The following is a 17,794-nucleotide window of genomic DNA, read 5'->3' on the forward strand; positions in this document are numbered from 1 at the left end:
AGAGCAACAATTTCTAAGAGATTGGCTCTAAGACAGGAGCACTTAAAGAAGACAGTGTGAGCACCACACACGTTTGTGACCAAGGAAGCCTTCATGCCTCTTCCCATCCCCCTGTGCCTGTGGAGCCTTTCCAGCCTCCAGCTCGTTCAGCTCCCCTTCCAGAGCCCTGACCAGGAGAGGAGAAAGTCCCTTGAATCCTGGAGGAAGAGCAGGATACTGGTTCCTCCATTCTTTAAAATTTAACTAGATGTAATTAGTGTCTAATTACCTGTAACTGGATTTTCACTTTCACTTTCAAAGTGCAGTGTCCCTGAACATTGACACCAGGCAAGCCAGTGCTGATGTGTGGTACAGTGCAGTAGGGAAAACATGGAAAAAGCCAATCACACTCCCAAAAACTCCCCAGGAACCTGCTCAGAAGTACCTGGGCAGTCACCATGTCCCTCTGGGTACTGCAGCAGGGATGTGAGTGACTGGATGTGAGCTCTGCTCCCCAGCGTGGCACTACCTGGCCATGCAAAGACTCCCAGGTCTGTTGTAAGTTCAGGGCCTGTAAGCACAGGGTACAGAGAGGGTAAAATCTGCTGCTTTCTTCACTCCTTTTAGGTGGGGTTTTTTGGGGTGGCATGGGGCAAATCAAACTATCAAAGCAGGTTTTAACTCTAAGCAAATGCAACACATGGTTACAACAGGGAAGTGATCCTCAGAGTGCTTGACCCTCACCTTTCCCCTCTTCCTTACTACCCCCGATATCTCCACAGATCCAGTAGATCTTTGCCTTGACTTGGCCCCTGTCTTTGGCACACAGAACAACCTTTTTTTTTTTTGTCAGCCTGTGCAAGCTGTCCCCCAGGCAGTGACAAGCAGCAGTCCCAGCCCTGGGCTGCCATAAACTGCAGCTGGATCTGTGGGCAGCAATCTTTCCTCCCAGCCCACAGCTCACCCTTTCACCACGCTGCCCTCTTCCACCCTGGCTCTCAGCACAGCCTTTTTAGCAGGGATTTCACAGAGAGCCTCTGTTCCAAACAAACCTGCTCCAGTCTCACTCAGCTGGGGCTTCTGCAGATTCACAGGGACTGAAAGCAGCCTGTGGGAGCAGACATTTCACTGCTGCTGCTGGCTGGGCTGGGTGCTGAGCTCACCCTTCCCTGCCATCTGAAACAGCCTGGGATTCCTCCTGGAAAATCACCTTGCTGTTAGAGAAGGAAAACATGTCTACAGGGCAGGCTTCAGGTCAGTCGGGTCAAAAAGAAACCAAAGCCCAGTGCACAGTGTCATCTCTGAGGGCTTGGCACCAGATATCCTCTGACATGCAGATAAGGGAGAAGATACCAGTGCCACTGTCACAGCAGGCACAGAGAGCTGTGACAGTGACAGGAGTCACACAACCCCAGCCCAAGGTACCTCAGCACACAGCACCCCGTGTAGGAATTACAGCCCTTTGTCCCTGTGAATCCACACCAGCCCTCTTTCCCTGGGGCATCATCTGCTGGTCCTGGTTCTTCACTGCAAGTGGTCTCAAAGAACAGCCAGAAACCGGGGAAGGAAATGCACTGCACCCCCTGTTTGTGAGCTGAATCCCTACTTTTGCAGGACAGGGAGGGAGCCCTGTGCATTCACTATTGCACTCCCGTCTCAGAGATCTCCTTAGGGAAACTGGAAGTCCTGTGCTGGCAGAGCTTTCTGCATCTTTGCTGCTCTGAGCAAGAGCAGTCCCTTGGCAAGTGGAAGGAACTCAGCAGGAACCCTTGAACTTACTAGACAAGAATCCAAGTATTTCATGGAAACAGTGATGGTTATTTATTAACTCCACATCTTTGCCAAATGGACCACTGAGTAAAAGAGGTGCCCAGCAATTACATGTTCATTTTCTGAAGCATTGAGCAAGTTATGTTGATGGAGTCTCCTTCCCAAGCACTGACAGTTGTTCTCTAGGCTGTTCACTTGCTTCACCTAAAAATAAGAAATGCAATTGAAATTGTAATACCAGAGTTCCTCTTGGTCTGATCATATCAAAGAAGGCTTCAAAACCAATCCACCAAGAGAACTGCTCTGTGAGACTGGACCTCAGTCTCCCTGTGCTGGACATGTCATTTAATGCCTCTCATGCCCAGTGACCTGAGCAGCTCAGCACCTTCCCAAGCTTCAAAGGCCTTGGCAAAGAAGTGGCTGCTGTCACTCACACAGAAAATTTAGTTCTCTCTAGATTCCTAGGATGATTCTCTTGGTTCTCAAAATAAAAGCTGCAGTAAACTTAGCCTGATAACTGGAGCTGGCATCAGATCTAAATCAGGAATGTAAAGGTAAGAAAAAAGTGGCAGAGAATAGAAGAAAACACTTTTTTTTTTTTAAAGAAGCATTTAATAACATCAAGGAATTGGATAATACAGATTCTCTGAAAGAGGATTGCAGCAGGTGTAAGTCCAGTCTATAGTGAGAAACAAAGGTATACAAATGTGTAATGAGACCCTCAGAGCTCTCTAATGACCCCAATAACCAAAGAAACTGATCAAGAAGCATTTTTACAACGAACAGCAAGGAACAGAGGGATCAAATCAAATGGGAAACACCTGTTCAAAGTGTTGGAGATCTCTTAAAACATTACCACCAAGAGCATCAGTAAAATCCAGATTTGATATTGAGCATCAGCACGAGACAGTTTGTTGGCAAGGTTCACTCTGCTACTGACTGGATGGTTAAGACACATTGAGGAAAAAACAAGCAACAAACAAAATCCAGCCAATCAAAGCAGAAATGAACCAAGAACTGTGTGTGTGCTTGTGTTTAGCTGTGTGACAAAAGAACAGTGATTCAACAAGCATTCACATTGCTTTAGGGATTTGCTTCTCCCCTTGTGCTGCCAGTGATTTTTGCTCAACAGTCCTGATAGTAAATTAGATCCAATGCAAAAGCTGAGGATTTATTCAAATCAGGTGGGAATGGGGAATGATTTAAGGATACCAAGTACCCAATGGGATTCTTGAGGGGTTGTACTCATCTCACGCTGTCTAAGCTTGACTCATGTGTCAGGAGGATTGATACCAGAGTTCTGCTCAGCCTGGGGAGAACAAGGTCTCTGTGACCCAATGCCATTCCTGAGGGAGCTGGACACAGCCTCCCACCCACCCCTGCACTGCAGCAAACACTCAGAGATGTCCTCAGCCTGCACGTGGGGGCAAAATCAAATATCTCTTCCAAACTCTTCCAGTTCAACCTACCAGCCAGCTTGTGGTGCAAAAGGCTTTGGTGGATGCAGAGATGACCTGAGAATTCAAACAATGCAGACACCTGGGTGCTGCTGTGGCATTACCAAGTGAAAGCCAGGCAGAGGGCATGGGAAGCATTTCAGAGCTGTTCCCTCTTTGTCACAGAGAGAATTCAGCTGGTTTCAGTGCTGCTGAGTCAGCCACACACCCTGGGGTGCCTGCTGTCTGCAGGCAAGCCAAGGAGAGGATGGGGGCTCCTGGTGTTGCCTGTGCTGCTCACAAAGGCCTGGAGCTGGACAAGAGTCAGGGGAAGGTGTGGATGTGGTGAAGGTACTTTTGTGAAAACTGGACTATTTGGGAATACAAGGGCAGGAGTTCCCATGGAAAATCAGTCTGTGTTCAGCTGATTGCTGTACATCATGAGAGAGGAGGAGGATGCTGCTGGCAGAGGGGTTTTCTCCCTTGTAGATGGTTATCAAGGATGTGTGAGCTTTTCTCTGTCAGAAGTCTGTCTGTCTTGTCTAGAAGCTGCAGAATTGAAAAAAAAAAAATCCGTGAGGCCACCAAAGAAATTGGTAGATTCCAGTTAGAATTATAAACAAAATGCCTGTATTTGTGAAGTCCTCCAGGCACCTCCCTTCTCCCATCTACTACTGGGCCACCCCTTGCTCCACAAAGGGGGCAGCTTCAAGGCTCTGCTGTGACCCTGCCCTGGTGCAGTGACCCCTCAACTTCTGCCTTAGAGGGGCTCTAGGACAGACCTGAGTCATCACACCAATATACCCATTAATCTATTGATGTAACAACAGTGAGACTGGTTTTGTGCTGCCTTTGCTGGGCTGTGCAAGCACTTGTGCAACTCTTCCTGAAACAAATTCAGACTTGGAAATTTAATCCTTTGGCTCTCAGAAAGAAACAACCAACATCAGGGGATGGACTAGCTCAGAAACTGAGAGGAGGCTCAGCCTCAGGAGCCAAAAACCCTGGAGCCAAGTGGACACAGGATGGAGGGGGAAAGCCATATGGCAGGTTCAAAGGGTGTCTGTAGAAGTCTCCACAGAGCCCTTGCCACCTCTCTCCTTTCATATTGGTTTGCAAAACAAACTTCCCTCTTGGATTAACTTAGGGAATTAGTCATTCTTAAATTACAGCTGGCTCTGAAGTGGGCAGGGCTGGGAGAGGGAACCACTCTCCTGAAGGCCCTGTCAGCCCATGCCTGGATGTCCTGGCTGAGGCACATCCCTGCCAGGGAAGCTGCACAGCAATGCTGCAGCCTGGGACTGCTCGAAGGAGCAGGATCCCATGGAGGGAAGGCTGAGCCCTGTGATTCCTTGGCCCTGACAGTGCTTCCCTCTTGTTTCAGGAGGAAGCAGTGAGGAGATTCCTCCTGTGCTTATTTTTCACAACAAAGCCACCGGATGGGCACTGTCACGGCAGCTACAGGAGGAGAGTTCATCCCAGCTGTCAGCCCAGTGAGCATCATTAAGAACTGCAGGAACAACACAATGGAGATGAGATCCAGGAGGAAAACCCTTTATGCTTTTCCCACTTCCAGGCAACACACAATTCGCAGACTGTACCTTGGCGACGCCGCAGCCGCAAGAAGTAAAACATGGTGCCCCATCCTGCGCAAAGCCCAACAAACAGGAATGCCAACAAGATGCCAACAAGATGGCTGTTCTCTTTGCTGGTGAGAAATTCAGGATTACCTGCAGAGTAGAAGAAAACAGAGCATCCAAGTGAAGCAAGCAGGAGTGCTAAGCCATGAGCTGCCTCGTAAGCACCACACAAAGGAACTGGCCCCATCTGATAGAGAAGGAACTGATGAATGAGAGATCAAAGCGCCTTTGGCTCATCATATTTTACAGAAGGTACCTGGTATAATGCTCACTTTATCAACATTCAAAGCAAATTCTTGTCACCCCACCACAACAGATACCTTTGAACATCAATCTTATCTGAAATAACCAACAACAAGTGGTGAGACCCATCCTTGATGAAGTATTCAAATAAGGAAATCCACTTTGACTGGTTTTTAAAAACCTTTTTGTCCATGACCTAAGGAAGATGACAGGGGTTTCTACTACGAAAGAAATTTGACTATATAAATGTCACCTTCAGTTGACAAATGTCCTCTTAGTCTGGAGGCAAAGTCTCATTTAGCACTTACAGCTAAGGTCAATTCTTGGGAACTTGTTGCACATCCATCATGTACCCCCTTCCCTCAGCATCCGTGTGTCTGCCACTATGTAATTACAGGAACCTGAGCCTGTGTCCATCTCTGTCTATTTGCTAAGGAAAAGTTCTGAGACTGGTTGGCTGCAGCATGTGTGGATTTTAATTATGAATGTGACAAGGACATCTCCCTGCCCATGTAAAACTCTGTTCACATCAAACTGTCTGGACAAACCCCTCTCAAAGCAAAAGGCAAACACAAGAAGAGATTAATCTAGAATTCCCTCACCAGGAACGGCAACTGGCAGTGTGATGTGTTTTGGACTTGACTTTTGAATGTAGCACTTCAGGTTAGGGTTGTGTTGCCAGGCAATTGCCTCTGCTTCACAGCAAACATTCTTGTCCTCAGTATTGATGTTATCTCCTCCATTTTCTGAGATAATGAAAGGTAAAAAAAGTTTTGATTATAAATATGGATCATGTAGAAGATCTTCAGTGAAGGGCTAAAGATGCTGAAGAGGTTAGTAGATTTAAAAAGTGGATCATGTTGCACGAAATGTTGGAGATTGCTATGATTGCTACGAGTTGGAGATGTTTCATTCCCTAACAGTCCAAATCAACCACTATCATTAGATTTCCTTCTCACCAAAGCTGATGAGTTGTTCTGGGAATCAAGAATGAAAATACTTGAAGAAGGCAAGAAAGTTTTCACATGCAGTTAATAACAAAACATCTGTAAAAAGCTTATCATTACCTTTATGCAATAAAAAGCTACTAAAAAATTTTCAAGCTGCTTTTTACACACAGGAACCAAAGAAGAGGAACAAGCAAGTAGCTTGTTGTAAATCTCTAGTAGTAGCTGAGTAAATCTCTAAGACCCTGGAGTGCATCTCCTACCAACCCTGCACCCCATTGTGCCATTGTAGAGCTTATTCTTCTTCAAAGAGAATCTGGAAAACTCCCTTCTGCCTTCACCTACACAGCCACCCCTTCCCCTCTGAGGGGATACAGGGATCCCTGTCTACAGCAATTTCCAGATTTCACTGTGAATGTTTCAGTGTCACCAAAGTTTTACACAGTAGTGACAGCATGCAGATATTTTGCAATGGTGAGCATAAATACAGGAGAGAAATGGTTTAATGGTGGCCAGAAATTAAATACAGGAGGAATGACTAGCCTAAATAAAAGTCTATTAGATTAAGCTAAATAAATAAAAGCCCTGCAGACTGAGCCACCATGAAGTTTTGCCCTCATGGAGCCACTTGCTCCTTGTACTGACAGGTATTTGAATTCCTGATTTTGGCAGTTTTGTGAGGAAGCTGGAAAGATGTTCCTGGGTGCTTATTGAATTGGACAGAAGAGCAGCACAGAGCAGCTTTTGAGGCTGGACCTGGGTGTGTTCTGGCTGAAGCAGGTGGGATTCACACATTGCAATGTGGCACATTATTTCACCATGGGAATTGCTGTTGCCAAAAAAACCCCTAAAATAAAAACATATCTTTATAAATCAGAGTAACGTGTTTGTCTGAACTTCTCCTAGTATACTTTTGAGCATTGTTTGACCTGAAAGAACTGAATTTACTTTTGTGAATTACTTCATGACTTTTTCTCACAGGAGAAACCCAATCATTCCAGTTTATTCACTCATAAGCCTTGCTGTCTGCCCACAAAGAGAACAGTTCAGTTTCCTACCCAGAAATATGTTTTCCATCAGTTAATAACCAGGTTCCCAGCACAGCATACCTCCAGAATTCAGGATGCCGCACCAGAGTTTTGATGGAGCAGTTTTGACCCAGATGCCATAAATTCCTTCAAGAGAGGAATTTGCTTGGTGAAAGCAAACAGTGACGTGTGATTTGTTGGCCACCAACTCAACTGTTGGAATAGTGTTTGTCTTGTTTGGTATTTCACCGATTATTTTAAAGTTTTCTAAACTGATTCTCCCATCTTCGTGCATGCAGCTTTTACAGTCCTTACAGTAGTGGACTGTCATAGTTGTGCTGCCTTGTGTCCCCTTAGCAGGGCCAGCATTGGACACAGCAATACCTAAATCAGAAAAAAACAAAGAAAAAATTTTCCATCAGTTTTTTTCCCTGGATGTTTACTGTTAGAGAACGGTCTAAGCTTGGTCTAAGACGGGTCTTGGTGGACAAGCTTAGTCATGGCTTTGGAGACATTGTCTGCCAATAGGCAAATGTTACACAGTATTGGGGCCAGTTCCCAGGATAACTTTTGGGGTAGAAAGATGATAGAATTCCCCCACTACTTCCACTGTTTTTTTAACTGGGAACCTGGCAGCTTGGGAGGTGAGTTGAAAGATGTTTCTCTTGCTGAGCTCCTCTGTTCTTGTCCTCTTTCCTTCCCAAACTCCTTGGCACAATCCCACCACGTGTCCCCCCAACACACTGCCAGATCCCAGGACCACTGAAGCTCAGAGCTGAGCTGCCACTCTGCCCATTCTGGGTGCAGTGTCCCAGGTTTCCTCCCTCAGACCCTCCTGGGAAAGAGTCAGTCCTTTGGGAGAGGACTCATCTCATCTGACATCAGACAGACCCAAAGAGTCACCCCTCCCAAAAGAAGAGATTGTGACAGGACAAACACATCAACCTTCACCTCCTTAATTTCTCACCTTAGAGGTTTTGTTGTCTTGGTTTTAGCTGGGCACAGCTGAATTTATCCTAAGAGTTCAGAGGTTTTGAGCTACGGAAGAGCAGGGGAAAGCACTGAGGTCAAACACAGGGACTCACTTGGATGGGGAGCAGCAAGAGCCAGGAGCAGGAAACCCAAGTGCAGGAGGTGAGGAGAGTCCATGGGGCTGCCTGGGGGGCTCTGTCCCAGATCCTCCACCGTGTCAGGGCAGGCTCCTCCCTCAGTCTTCTCCCTGTTGGGAATTAAAGGCAGTGCTTAGCCCCCAGTGTCTCTGTTGTCTTTGTCCAGACAAAAAGATAACAGCTCGCAGACCAAATGTCAGACAGCAGCTTCCAGCCCAGGTCACGGGATGGGAGCAAGGCAGAGGAACCCTCTCACTGCTCACACAGCTCTACAAGGGCGAGACTCACAGACCTTTCCACCTCTGGCTCAAGCACAGCAGCAGGAGACACGAGGTCCTTCTGCAGGGAGAGGGAAATCCCTCCCGAGCCTGCTGGGCAGGAGACTCCACGTCCACATCCTCCTCCAGGCAGTGATCCTGCACACACCCCTCCATAGGAACAGTAAATAACAGCTTGATTTGCTGTCAAATTTTCCAAAGTTGAGTTTCAAAGTTTTCTCAAGTTATTCAAAACCCCCCAGAAGATCAACTAAGGAAGATGGATTATGCTGACTGAATGTTTCACTTGGCCTAAGCTGAAATATTTATTGTCAAATCGAATTATATTTTTAATTTAGGAGATCTGATGGGAAATATCTGTTCACATCAAATGAACAAACAAACAATAACTTGGTATTTCTTTTCAAAACATCCTTGGATTTAGTCAGAAGTTAGTTTTCATTTAAATAAAACTGCTACCACTTTGTGATGTATGTTTTAGTGAAATACTTGCCAAATAAGAAAAAAAATATAGAAAATTCACCTAACTTTCCTCACCAGCCTAGCTCTGGAAAACACAAACTGCTTTGTTCCTGGGAGCTTTTCATCAAAAGCTTTCATTAAAACAACTTTTTTGCTGCCACTACCTGAGAAATACCTAGAGGAAATTTCCAAATTAGTTATATGCTAGTTCCTAATTATACATTCAACAGAAGTTAATAAATGCTTATCTCTCCTGGTCTGTGCTGATCTAGACCTGCTGAGAGTTCTACCCCATCTCCCAGAAACAGGTGAACCAGCAGAAAAACAACTCAAGGACATGCCCTTCCAGCTTCCTGCAGGTGCTGACCCATCCTTGAGACCAGCTGCAAAATTTCCTGTGGAATAAAACCCGGGACACCTCAGGCTCTCGATAGCCCTGAGCAGGATGCAAATCCAGGGAATTCTGGGTAGAGCTGGGCCCTGGCACTGCACCCTCCAAGGAGTGATCCATCCTCTCCACCACCACCTTTGCACTTCATGCACAGAGCTCCTGCTCACCTGGGCAGTCCTGCAAGGATTTCCTCTGGCCCCACCACGTATTAACAACAATATTTTCTCTTACATAAAAAATCCATACATAAAACATTCATCTTCCTCTTCCCACCCATTAAAAAAATCATCCTGTCTTTTTAATTATTTTCTTTCTGATCATTCATATTTCACACATTCCTCTATCCCATTTCCTCATTTGCAAAGCACAGTTAACAATGCCCGGCCCTCCTGCCCTGCAGATGAGCAGAGTTCCAAGGGATTGACATCAATCTTGAAATCACAGAATCATAAGTGTGGAAAAGACCCTTGAGTCCAGCTGCTAACATGGCACTGCCAAATCCACCACTTAGTCCCTAAGTGCCAGATCTTCTTGTCTTTTAGATGCCTCCAGAGGATTTATACCCCAGGGCATGTTTGCTGCACAGAACAGCTGCAGCACATCTGGCAGAGTTATTTGCCCAGAGGTCAAGATTTGTGTTTTCCCAGGAGTTTTCAGTATCCTCATTTGTTTGGTCCTCTCTTGTGTGGTCTTCTTGCCCCTCTCCTCATTCTGGTCAAAGGACGTGTCCCTTCCTCTTATCTCTGGTGACATTCCCTCCTTCTCCCCCTCTTCTCTTCAGTTTCAGCAGCCAGAACACCATCCACCAAACCTCTGTTCACTGCAACTGATATGTCTTGAAATCTGGAGACTCTCCAGCTGTCTTGGCCAGCTCCTGCCATCAGAATTAAACTTACTTCAATAAAACACTCAAATCTAAAGTGAAACACATTCTTTGGACAGACAAAATATTTTCCATCCAGTTTTTTTTTTTTTCCGCTTGCTTCCCTTTCTTTTTCAAAGTAATACAAACTTTCACTTGTCAGAGCTTCTGAAGTTTTCTGCAGAGCTGTAACAAAGCAAAGCCAGACCCTAAAAGCAGATCAGGAACAAGCAGTAGGTGAATAAAGGAACAAACAGGAGGAGCTTGAGTTCCTTCAGCAAACACCAGCACTCACACCCAGCTTCCCCCCAGGGCAGACCTGACCCACAAACCAGCCCACATGAGATCACCAGCAGGAGAAAGAGGATTTTACAGGAAATCTGCAGAGCCCTAACAACGTCCTTGGGTTTTGGTTTTGAAAGGATCTATTTGAGGGAACATCACTACCTGAAACTCTCAGGCTTTTCCTTCTCCCTGTAGCATCATAACAAACACAAGACAATAAATAACTCCAGTGTTTGCCACGAGAAGGACAAAATTCAGTCTCCAATGCAATAACATCACTTTCAGCAGAGCAAAGGTTCTCTATCAAAGTTAAAATCTGACGACTTGGAATACTCTGATCCACGTTTCCTCCTACTCCAGCACAAGTTAAACCAGGTCACTGCCTCTCCAGTGTGCGTCCTCAGGCTTTCTGCCTCTAGCACAGTTCAGTGGGGATCCCAAAGTGACCAAGCAGAGTCCCCCCAACACCCCCAGGAGCCAGCAGAGCAGAGCTGCTCCCCAGGGTTCACATGTCAACATCCCCTAACAGGGTTAACATCCCCTCTCCAAACAACCAAACAACCATTAAGCACAGTCATGGACACACAAAATCCAGCTGCAAACTCTGCATTTTCTCACCCCTCTTTCAGTCACATACCCTCGGCTCTAGAGATTCAGGAGCAATTTAGTCTGTAGGTTTTGTGGTCAGAACCAGCTTGGTGGAACAAGACACCACGATCTCTAAAATATTTATTTAGCTCCCTAAGGGTCCTGTGGGGAAGGCTTAAGTTGCAGTCAGTTTGGAGAAAATAGTACTATTAAAGGAAGTAAGGCAGCAACAGAATAAAACTCAAGGAACTTCAGAAGATCCTGGAGATTTTATTTTGTACTCTAAGTCATTTCCCAGAAAAGGAGAAGTATTTACATAATATAATTTTGGTATCACTTTCCTTATCATGTTTCTCTCCCTGGTCTGTTGCATTCCACTATCAACAAGCCTTTGCAATAAAGACAAATAAAGAAAACAATAAAAAAATCATGTGAGGAGATAAAGCAGCTCTTTCCTGAGTGAGTGTACTACTGCAGTTTGTATCCACAGCTCCAACAAGCCATTGGAGAGAGAGCAACCAGCAGGACATTGAGGTTGAGCTGAGAAATCTCTGCAAAAATCCTAAGTGTAAAGCACACTTTGGCTTTTCTCCCCCTGCTTGGAAAAAAATTTTCCACAGCATTATATAACATTGGTAACACTTTTTTACTGCCTGCAGTACATTAAGTAGAATGAAGTGTTTCACTGGGTTTAACTTCTTCTATTTTAAAACCACTAATGCTTTGTATTTTCGTTCTGTTTTGTTTCATTCTGAACCCAGAGCTGTCAGGCTGGATTGTTCATTAGTCAGGCTGGACTTGGGAAAATGCACAATCAGCTCCTTGAAAAGGAGAAGAACTGCAGGGATTTCTCCTGCAACCTTTCTGACAAATTCTCCCTTATTTGCAAACATGACAGTATGGAACTTTTGGAAAAGAAGATATTAGCAAGACATGCTAAGGAGATATGAGAAAAAAAAAAAAAGGTTAATGGTTTTGGGAAAATTATTCAGGAATTACATGAACAGGAAAATGCTGTCAATACATTTATTCTATTATTTCTGAGTTTATATAAATGCACCAAGAGGAAGCTGTTGGGTTTCTGCATTCCCACAATCAGTGTGAGTTCACACAGAGCTCTCTGGAAGTTGCCACTCTGGGCTACAGATATGGTGTTAATTAGCCACAAAGCTCATCAGCACCAGCAATAAATGTTCTTCCCTATGCAGAAAATGTGCAGCACACTGAGAATTTCCCTCCGGCCACAGATATTTCAGTGCCTCTTTCTGAATGGCTACTTCAAAACAAGAAAGCAAGAATTTGTAAGAGAACTGGGTGGAAGACAGGACCCTCTAAAGAAGAAGACAGGACCCTGTAAAGAAGAAGACAGTACCTCAGAAGCTGTTTGTGTCCAAAGAAGCCTTCATGCCTCTTCCCTTCTCCAAGTGCTGTGCAGCCTTTTCAGATCCCAATTCATTCAGCTCCTCTTCCAGAGGAAATGCAGAAGTCAATGGGATCTCAGAAAAAAAACCATTTCACTGGCTCCACCCATTTTAAATGCAACAACGGCACCAGAAACTGCATTTTCACTTTCGGTTCAGAAATTCAGGTTAGAGTGTGCAGAGCAATGGAAACCAGGTAAGTCCGTGCTGCTGTGAGTGCAGGAACTACTGGAATTGAAGGAACTGCTGGAATTGAGGGAACTGTTGGAATTGAAGGAACTGCTGGAACTTGCAGGAAATGCTGGAAACTGCAGAAACTTAGCTGGATCTAAGAGCAGCAATGCTATCTCCCAGTTCACAGTTTGCTCTTTCACCACACCACTATTTATTGCACTTTGTCCCTTTTTTTAATCACATGATCTGCAAGCCAGAAAGTCCAGACAAGGAGTTTCTGCTTGCAAATTTTGCTCTGAGTGTTTCTGGAAGGATTCACGTGCTTGGTTTATGTTAAGCACTGCAGCACCTGTGCCCTTGTCGTGGAAGACGTGGAGGCTGACCCTTAGGGAAACTCAGTTTCAGGGGTTTATTTAGCAGACATCGTACAGAACTGATCAACCTTCAATTTGATCACTGTGCTGCACACCCACACTGCCCCTCCAGTGAATTTGGGCTTTGCTCTCACAGTCCCAGCTCAGGGCAGCAGCTGTGTGTTAAAAAAATGCCCCAAAACTGGGACATTTGCCTATAATTTCACTCTCATGTTTCAGGCTCAGGACATTAAACTGGTGACATTTCCTCAAAGAAAAACCCAAACCACCACTACAACAAACACAGCCAAAACCAAACAAGTCAACAACAAAACCCACAACAAAACCCCTTGTTTCCCTTATCCTGTTGCCCTTGTTACCCTGCCCTGGCTCAGAAGTATCACCTCCAGCATACAGATGAGGTTTCTACATCTCTAGAGAAGTTGAATATTGGCAAAGGTAACTCATGAAGTGGGTAATCATTACCAGGAATGACCCTCACAAGGTGATGTAAGCCCCAGGTCTGCAGGTTTTTTCCCTCCAGTGCCCTGCCCTGGCACTCAGCACAGTCTGGCAGTGGATTCACAGCAGAGTCATGATCCAAACAAACATGTTGTGCCAGTCCCAACCAGTCCCCAGTGCCGCCTGACACCAAATTCCCATCCTAAACCAACCCATGACAGCAGAGTCTCGCCAGCTGACAGCACTCTGACTTCTTTATAACAACACAATGGCATGCCTTGTCATGCATTAAGTAATCATCTACAGACTTAAACTATGCCAAGGGAAATACAGGTGGGATATTAGGAATTTTTTTATATCTATAAAGGGTGATAAAGTGCCAGGGAGATGGTGGAGTTGCCATCCCTGGATGTGTTTTAAAAAAAATTGGATGTGGCACTCTGTGCCAGGGTTTAGTTGAGGTGTTGGGGCTGGGTTGGACTCAGTGATCTTGAAGGTCTTTTTCAACCCAGTGATTCTGTGTGTGTGATCTCAAGACTTTAAAAAGAGTCCTCTGAGCAGCCCATAAAAGGAGACACAGAGCTTCTTTCAAAATCATCTTAAAGAAATTTTATATTTGCTGGCCATCTTGTCCTGAGACACAGGGATGTGTAGAGGTGGCCTAATGCCCTTTGGGATAATTTACTCCTACCTGTAGATCTGCCCTACAGTCATCAAGTCCACAAGGCTTTATGCACTGAAGCCCAAAGCAGCCATCCTGCAGTGCAGTCAGACAGACTCATGGACAGACACACAGACAGAGAGGCAGCCTACCCATGGGCTCATTGGAAATCACAAGTCCAAGGCCAGGACCAGAAGTGACACCACGCCAGGCTGAGGTGGCACCAAGCTGCTGATAAATGGCACCACTGGGGGGTCCCAGCCCAGCTCTCTGACTCCCTTGGGGCCAAGGAGCTCCAGAAAAAAAAAAAACACAATTCATTTTCTCTTCCTCTTCAAGCACTCCAGTTGTTTTTCTTCTCAGTGTTTGCTTTCTGTTGCAACATAAGCACAAGTTTATCTTTGAGTTTATGGCTGCAGGGGAGATTTACAGCCTGGGACATTGCCACATCATCTGATTGAGAGGACACAGCTCTCTCCTCGTGCCCAGCACCAGGGGCTGTATCTTGGCCGTCCTGACTCACCCCTTTCCAACACACCCTGACCACTCAATTCTGTGACTTTTTTTCCAATCCCAGCCTTGTTACTACCTCTATGAGTCTGCTCGCTCTGACAAGAGGAAAATTTAATCTATCTTACTTTTTCTTATAGCCTGTGACAGTCAATAGCCTAATTTGAGCATTCCTTGGAAAAGTCACTACTGAGGAATATTTGCAACCAGCCTCATCCTCCTTCATCTATTGTTGTATTCTGAGCTGCATAGACAAAGTTTAGTGCAGAGTATGTGTTGTTCTCTTTGCTTTACCACTGTCCCCTGACTGGGTGTGTGTGATAGATGCAGCCACAACAAAGCTGAACCCCAGCCAGCTAATACAGGAAAGATCCAAACACAAGTGTGTTGCTGCCATGACCTGCCCCAGCTCATAAAAACTGCTGATGTAGTGATGTCTCACACAAAGATGGCCTAGAGGTAATTTTTAAATCTCTGGGAAAGTTGGGCTTCACATTTGGGACCAGAATCGAAAGCACTTCCAGCTTGAAGTGAATTACAAGCAGCTGTCTGGGAGAAAGAGCAATGAGCAAATCCTTTCAGTTCTTCAAAGCAGAGGCCTCTACAATGTGGGACAGGATGGGGCAGCTCTGAATGACTGATACCCAACTTTAGATTTAGTTGTTTTGAAAACCCCATCATCTGGCTTCTGTAGGAGACTGGATCTCACCAAAAGATTTCCAGGTCTGAGAAAACAGTGCCTGCAGTCCTTTCAACCCCAGCACAAAGGGATTCACTCACCTTCTGCCAGCTAAAATTCACTGCTTTTCTGCACACCCCTGCCCTGCCACAGGCCAAGCAAACAGTGCTGCCTGCAGCAGCAGGATGGGGTCTTCCTTTTGCAAGGGGAAATACTCAAGAAGGGCAAAATCAGCTTTAAGCTGTCAAGCTTTCCCCATTTGTCTTTCGTCAGGCAAAGAACGTGACTCAGAAGAGGAACAGCAGCAACAGCTCTCCCAGCTCTCCCAGGCCACATATTTCAGTCTTATTCCATTCCTCCAGTCCAGACCCTGGAAATAACCAGTTACAAGTTCCCTTGGGACCATTTATTGGACAGTGAAGGGTTGGTAGACTGGGAAATTTGTATATTTGTTTATGGCTGTTTGTCCTTTTTTGAGTCTGCAACACCCAAGAGGCCTGCAAGCCTAAAAGCCAAGATCACCCAGCAGCACATCCCACTTCCAGGTGGTCAGTCTGTGGGATTTGGAGGAACCAGCCCTTCCTGCATTCCAGTTTATCCTCTGCTAATGCAAAACCAGCTTTGGGATTCAGAGGGGAAAGCTGCCACCAGGATAGTTACAAAGAGCTCCAACCTACTGCTAGGTCAGTGTGCCTGACAGGTACTTCACTGCCTCCTCAGCCACCTTCTTTCTAGAAGCCAAGCAACTTGTTCACATTCATGTTTCCATCTCTAGGATACAGATTCCATGGATTTGGGCATTCCTGACTCAAAACAGAACCAAAGGAATTGCAGAGCATGTCTACTGATGCAGACACAAGCAGTTGTGTTATTGCCCTAAGGCAAAGAGCACAACTGGAAACACAAATGACAATGAATGATTTACCTGACGTGTTCCCTGGTGTTTCGGGGAAGCTCATATGCCCTCTGAGGAACTTAAATCCAGGGGTTGCCCAGAGAATAACAAAATCCAAAAGGCACAAAAACATGGTAGGAGACACCTTTCCCAGACACATCTGGTACAATCTAGGGAGCAGATTGCTCAAACAGCAAACCAGGAAAACCAGCTCAAGACCCCCATACAGAGTTTTAATCCTGCTGTTCCTGATATTCAGTCCTAGTCCCAGCACTACAGATCTCCCATCAACAGCTCAGAAGCCAAAGCCATACCCCCAGGAGCTCAGTGTGAAGTTGTTAAACCATTTCTCCCAACACAAAACCCAGGAGTTTTTACACCCTTACTCCCTTGCAGATGTCCTACTGCCGGCTAGCAAAAAGCCAAGTGTGCTGCTCAGCAGCACCAAGCAAACTTGCCAGTGGGAATTAAAGCCTGCAAAATGAAGCAGGAGCAGTAGAAGGCAATCACAGCACCACAGACAGCAGAGAAGAAGTTTGCAAGATCTCATGAGGGTGAACCAGACTGTTCACATGCTACAGTCTACTTCCCTGTGCAAAACCAGAGAAAAATATACACAGATGGTCAGGGTAGAGGGAAAAGAAATCAACAGTGAAAGTTACCTCCTTCAGTATTCTTCCTTGTATGACTCAGGCTTTGCATGTAACTGTTCTGTCCTTAATTCAGCCATTTATAACAAGGTTGATGTGTGATGTAGATGTTGTTCTTGAAGGAAATTATTTCAGCGCTGGCATGAGAGACCAGGGAATTGATATCTATTTCCTGTCTCAAATGAGAACTCTGTGACACAGGGGGCTTCCAAACTGGCCTGAGATAAGATTAATGTTTGCAGCTGGAAAGGAAGAACCAGTGTTTCACTTTTCACATGTGTGTTCCAAAGGCTAAACATACCTTTGGGGTTTAATGCTATCAACATCTGACACCTTGACATCACTGGGCCTGTCTTGTGCTCCCCTACTGTACAGATTGCATTGGACCAGGAATCTGGAGATTTTGACCCCTTTTTCCTTCTCCAAAAGGAGAAGGCCTGTGACTTTATTCTATTTCTTGCACACTGAGGAGATAGAAAGTGTTAACCTCACTGCAGCCCAAGGCCTTTGGTGGCTGTTGCAGATGGGAATCAGATGAGGAACACCCAACAATGCAGGGCATTTGTGAGTTCTCTGCAGTGCAGTTCCCTACAGGCACTCTGCAGCAAGGCTCATTGGTTCCACTGCTTGAGGCAAAGCAATAAAACCAAGAGGAAATTCCCTTTGCAGCTCTGTGTTTCCCTCTCTGCTGTGCTCACCCCCAGCCCTCCCACCTGGACCACGCTGCTGTTGAGGTCTCCATTCCAGAGCCATTTCAACTCCTGGTGTAAAAGGATCTTGCAGATAGCAACAGAATTTCTGAAACAAAAGTGGGGTTTTTTTGGTTTGCAAGCAAGGACTTCCTTATCTGAGCATAGCTTCTCTTTCCCAGCCAACACAAAGATGAATTGAAGCTATTTATCCAAACAAATTCTAGTTGTTCCAAACTGATTCTTTCATACCAAAGTCTGACTCTTCCCTTTGGCACAGTT

At 45.5% G+C, this 17,794-nt stretch overlaps 1 protein-coding gene across 3 annotated transcripts; it reads right to left on the bottom strand.

Annotated features, from left to right (window-relative positions):
* Positions 1 to 845: 845 nt before the first annotated feature.
* Positions 846 to 16,882, bottom strand: LOC121348154. Of its 3 annotated transcripts, XM_041427386.1 has the most exons (6): positions 16,836 to 16,882; positions 8,129 to 8,262; positions 7,125 to 7,427; positions 5,671 to 5,814; positions 4,787 to 4,915; positions 846 to 3,734 (listed from the first exon to the last, which is right to left on the bottom strand). In XM_041427386.1, the coding sequence occupies exons 2-6, from the start codon at positions 8,190 to 8,192 to the stop codon at positions 3,682 to 3,684; spliced, it is 693 nt and encodes a 230-aa protein (XP_041283320.1). In that variant the 5' UTR covers positions 8,193 to 8,262; positions 16,836 to 16,882; the 3' UTR covers positions 846 to 3,681. The 3 variants fall into 3 exon arrangements, with proteins under 3 accessions (XP_041283320.1, XP_041283318.1, XP_041283319.1); XM_041427384.1 differs by lacking the exon at positions 846 to 3,734 and having other exon boundaries at positions 3,757 to 4,915; XM_041427385.1 differs by lacking the exons at positions 846 to 3,734; positions 16,836 to 16,882 and adding an exon at positions 12,391 to 12,468 and having other exon boundaries at positions 3,757 to 4,915.
* Between the last annotated feature and the right edge of the window lie 912 nt (positions 16,883 to 17,794).

Source organism: Onychostruthus taczanowskii, unplaced genomic scaffold, assembly GCF_017590055.1.
Source record: "Onychostruthus taczanowskii isolate IOZ18803 unplaced genomic scaffold, ASM1759005v1 scaffold99, whole genome shotgun sequence".
In the NCBI taxonomy this organism is placed as follows: domain Eukaryota; kingdom Metazoa; phylum Chordata; class Aves; order Passeriformes; family Passeridae; genus Onychostruthus; species Onychostruthus taczanowskii.